The sequence below is a fragment of the Cannabis sativa genome, chromosome 1 (genome assembly GCF_029168945.1).
Source record: "Cannabis sativa cultivar Pink pepper isolate KNU-18-1 chromosome 1, ASM2916894v1, whole genome shotgun sequence".
In the NCBI taxonomy this organism is placed as follows: domain Eukaryota; kingdom Viridiplantae; phylum Streptophyta; class Magnoliopsida; order Rosales; family Cannabaceae; genus Cannabis; species Cannabis sativa.
The window spans coordinates 40,700,790-40,705,463 of NC_083601.1; the positions used below are offsets into that span (position 1 = coordinate 40,700,790).

Consider the following 4,674-nt stretch of genomic DNA (forward strand, 5'->3'; position numbering starts at 1 on the left):
GGTCAGATTGTTTTCTTGAGCGTTGTGTCAGATTAAACGTTTTTCAGATCTCATCCCAAGACTTTTTTCATTTTTTTTATTTTCATCCAACGGTTCAGATTTCTGCAGACAGGATCATGGTATCTGCATGTTTTTATTTCACAAAACCGATCATGCAATTGCAAATCCTTTTCTCTCTATTATTATTTTTTTTAAATGAAAAAACATGGAAAATAATGATAGCAAATTAACAAAACCAAAAAACATGTACAGGACAGTGGCTCATCCCATCAATTTCTTGACACTTGAAATTAAATGAAATAAAAAATAAAGAGTGTAAATTATAGCACTATAACCAAGGTATTAATTAGTATTAAGTGAAGTGTTTCTTATCTACTTTGACATTTTAATTAAGACGTACCTAAGCCAATGACTTTGACACTTAAATAGCTAATAAAATGAAAATAATTGGGGGCGTGTAATGTGCTAATCAAGTCGAGTCCCTATTCGTTGTACCCTGTTTGAAGTGTGACTAAATCTACTTTAATAACACACATAACATAACATAATCTCCTTTTCACATTACTAATTATAATAATAATAATAATAATGTGGGAACGAGAGTTTTGTAAGCTTGTGTAGTCTCTCTCTCCTTGGACAAGACCCTAATAAAGAGAGGAAGGGATGTTTGGTTTTGGGGTAGTGTGCTCTTAAAAAAAAAAGGCTTATGTGTAATTTGGTGAGTGTGAGAGAGAGTGAGTATCTTTAGGGAGGTCAGCAAAGCGTGCTTTGCTTCCTGAGCTGAGCAAACCTAAAAACGTTTTTCTAAAAGGCTCACAGATAGAAGAGAAGAGGCAATGGTTGCGTGTTTTTGTGATTTAAGTGCGTTCCTGTTTTGGGCTTCTTAGGGTAGAAGGGAATCTCTCTAGTTTTGTCATTTTTATTTATTTTTTTATTCTCTTGCCCCTTAATTAATTATATATTACATAAAAAAAAGAAAAAAGAAACAACATTCGGTCTTTACTCTTTAACCTTGTTCCTTCCTCCTCTCGTCCTCTCATTTCATTATTCATTCACATCCCAAAAGGAGAAGAAAGAAAGTTAGCAAAGCCCACTCACTAAGCGTGCTCAAATATTTTGTAGAAAAGGGCTTTTAGGACATCAATACCAGTACCAGCCCCCCACTTTTGCTTTTTTTGATTTCATTATTTGCTTATTATATTTTGGTTTTTCTTAATATTTCATAATATACCTCTTGGTGGGGTTTCTTTTAGGGGAGTCTTATTAATAATTATATGGTCTTTGGAGAGTGAGTGTGTTTGTGTGTTGGTTTTACAGATTTTCATGGGTTGAGGTTTGAGAAACTCTGTCTTTGTTTCCTTAACCACCTTTTCGTCCTCTATTCTCCTTTATATTAAACTTATTAAATTTGGTTTTCAAAATGTTTAGCTTTGCACTTGGTTGAGGATCTGAAATAAAGGTATTTATATTTGTTTATGTTAAGTTGAGTTTTCATTTATATAAACTTTTTCAATCTTTAGTTTCTGTTCAAGTTCTGTTAAGTTTAGTTTTCATTTATATATATGTATTTTTCTCACGCTACTCTTTTTCATTTGACAGTGAACTTCCTCGATTTGCTTGCTTTGATTTTTTAAGTGTACAAAGAGAAAAAGGTTGAAGAAGAAAGGAAAGTAGTGCTGATTCATCATCTGGGTTATTTCAAAAAATTGACGTTGTATTGATTATATTGACATGGAAGGAAACTCAAGAAGAGAAGAAAATTGTCCTCAGTTACTAGATTTGATTCCTCAAAACAGAGAGTGGTTCATGAACAAAGAAAAAGAGAAGAGAAGCCATGGCACATCAGATGAGAAAAAGTTAGAGCTTAGGCTTGGTCCACCAGGTCAAGACTGGCCACTGAAAGATAACAGAGAAAGAGATGAGTCTCTCCTTTCTCTTGGTTATTTCATTCAAAACACTAATACCATCATCAACAACAACAACAAGAGTAGTGGTAACCATAACCAAAACCACAAGTTTACTTCCTCAGAGAACGGAGGAGTTGGGAATGTTCTATCCTCTTCCCCATGGCCTTCTTCTACTCCTTCCTCTTCAGGTTACCAAGGAAAAGCTCCAACGTCATTTCTTCCAAGCTTGCCTGTTATAGCAAAGGAAGCCTCACAGCCCTGTTGCCCTAAAACAGTAGTAGAGTTGCAGAAGGCAGAGAAAAAAGCATTTTCACCAGCTACTATTCCTGCAAATACAGCTGTTACCAACAGCTCTCAGAAAAGGTACCTCAGCTTTTTTCCTTTTCTTTTTTTTTTTTTGTTCGCTCTTGTATCTATTTCTATCTTTTGGACAGAGTATATTCACTCTTGACACAGTTCCACGTTGTGTAAGACAGTGTCTTGTGTGGTCCATGCATAACTAGCTCCCCTTTATTTTTGTTTACATTTTAATGGATCAAACTCAATTATATATGATTTACATAAATATGTTTTCTTTTGCAGTTAGACAATTTTTCTTTGGTCATTTACGATTGATAAGTCTTAGCTTATTTTGGCAAATCTCTTGTTTTTTACTATATCGTCTCATTTCCATGCTAAGTCTTAAATTTTCTTGTAATCATTTCTATCTGTCTCATGAAGAGTTCCATTAATATTGTCTTTATAAAACTACGCAAAGGCAAGCCTAGCCAACAAGCCAAGTAGTGTGTGTTTTTATGCAACTTCTCGTCTCATTTCCTTTCTTTGCTCTTTCCATATAAAGGTAATTCGAAATAATTAACCATTTAATTATTAATAAAAAAACACAGAACTGCTCCTGCTCCAGTTGTTGGGTGGCCCCCAATTCGTTCATTCAGGAAGAATCTTGCTAGTAATAGCTCTTCTTCAAAACCCACAACAGAATCGCAAAATCCTGACCAGAACAAGAAGATTCATGGTGCAAAACCAGTGGAGACCCCGGGAAAAGGTCTATTTGTGAAGATCAACATGGATGGTGTCCCTATTGGAAGGAAAGTGGACCTCAAAGCCTATGACAGCTATAATAAGCTCTCTTCTGCTGTTGATGAACTCTTCAGGGGACTACTTGCAGGTTTTTGTTTTCATCATTAATTATCTTATTAGTACAATTATTCTTGATTTTTGAGTCACTGTTTCATTTTTTTTTTAAATTTTTTGACGAAGTTTGATTGTAGACCATTTTCACATATACCATATGGTCAGAGTACTGTTTTGTTGTGAAGCATATAATTTATTACTATATATGTGTGACAAAATGGTCAATCCATTTCTCTTTTTTCACCGAACAAATATTAAAAAGTACAATAAGTCCTAAGAATTGTCGTTTGCCTTCCTTTCAGACATGTGTTAGTCTGACTTGATACAGAATTGTTTAATTCATTTTCCTCATTTAATTATTTTTTTTTGTCGTTTTCTCTTATGTTTAGCTCAAAGAGATTCCTCTACTGCTGGTGGAATTCAAAACAATCAAGATGAAGGGAAAGCGATTACTGGATTACTGGATGGAAGTGGAGAATATACACTTGTTTATGAAGATAATGAAGGAGACAGAATGCTTGTTGGGGATGTCCCATGGAAGTAAGCATTTAGTTTACTTATTTATTGAGTAATTATTATGTTTGTTAATTATATTCTTATGTTTTTTTGTCTTTAATTTGAACAAGGAAATAATATACTGCATTAGATTCCCTGTTATATTTTATCTTATCTTATATTTTAAACTTTGGTGAATTAATTATGTTATTCTTTGTATGATTAATATCTTTTTAATTAAATTTCTCACTTCATTTGCTTGCAGCATGTTTGTGTCTACAGTAAAAAGGCTGCGAGTTTTAAAGAGCTCTGAACTTTCTGCACTTAGTCGTGAGTTTTCATTGTCTCCATTCATTTTCAATCACTACTAACTATATTTATGCTATTTATTGATACTAACTGTGTGATATATTTTTTTCTTGTATTTTAGTCGTTAATAATAAGCAAGACCAGATGCGAGTTGACTCTTCATTGAAGTGAAGAATGAAAGAAATGTTATCTGAAGAAAAAAGTAAATTTCCACTACAGTTTGGAAGAGAATTTGTATTAATTATTTGACTTTTTGTTTTCATGTTTTTCTATGATCAAGGAAGTAAAAAAAAAGTGTTAGCCTAAGAACCATGTAATGATGTTTCACGGATTTGGTTTTTTTTTGCTGAAAATGCTGTTAATTCCAACTCGGCTCTTGTAGAAAAATGCTATAGCCACCCCAATATATGTTTGTGAATTTTGACACTGCTTCTAGTTTATACATTTTTGTTTGGCTCAAAGGATTTATATATTTTGTTGTGAAATGGGTTTTACACGAAGTTAACTTGTGACAAAAACTTCCAAAAAAAATGTATATTTAGTATTTATTTATCCAAATTGGTGTATGCCTGTATGGTGGTACATCGTTTTTAATAATATTGGAAAGTTTGAAATTTGGTCTTCCATAAGAAAATAAAGTAATGGTTTAAAATAAAGTGGCCATTTTTAGCGGCCTTGTAAGTTTCTCTTAAGTTTGGATTAGTTATATCTTGTAAATTATTATTATTTTTTTCCTTTCTTTTTTTTGAAGGAACGATAGTTCTATTATTTTTTTCCTTTTTTTTTAAGAAGGAACGATAGTTCTATTATTATTCTCCTTAGAATATCT

The 4,674-nt window shown here is 32.7% G+C and overlaps 1 protein-coding gene across 1 annotated transcript; it reads left to right on the plus strand.

The window, feature by feature from the left end:
* The first annotated feature begins 268 nt into the window (after positions 1–268).
* LOC115707543 (auxin-responsive protein IAA26) lies at positions 269–4,306 on the plus strand. The gene is made up of 6 exons (XM_030635550.2): positions 269–1,459; positions 1,600–2,270; positions 2,795–3,075; positions 3,431–3,581; positions 3,802–3,866; positions 3,967–4,306. The coding sequence occupies exons 2-6, from the start codon at positions 1,732–1,734 to the stop codon at positions 4,014–4,016; spliced, it is 1,086 nt and encodes a 361-aa protein (XP_030491410.2). The 5' UTR covers positions 269–1,459; positions 1,600–1,731; the 3' UTR covers positions 4,017–4,306.
* Positions 4,307–4,674: the final 368 nt, after the last annotated feature.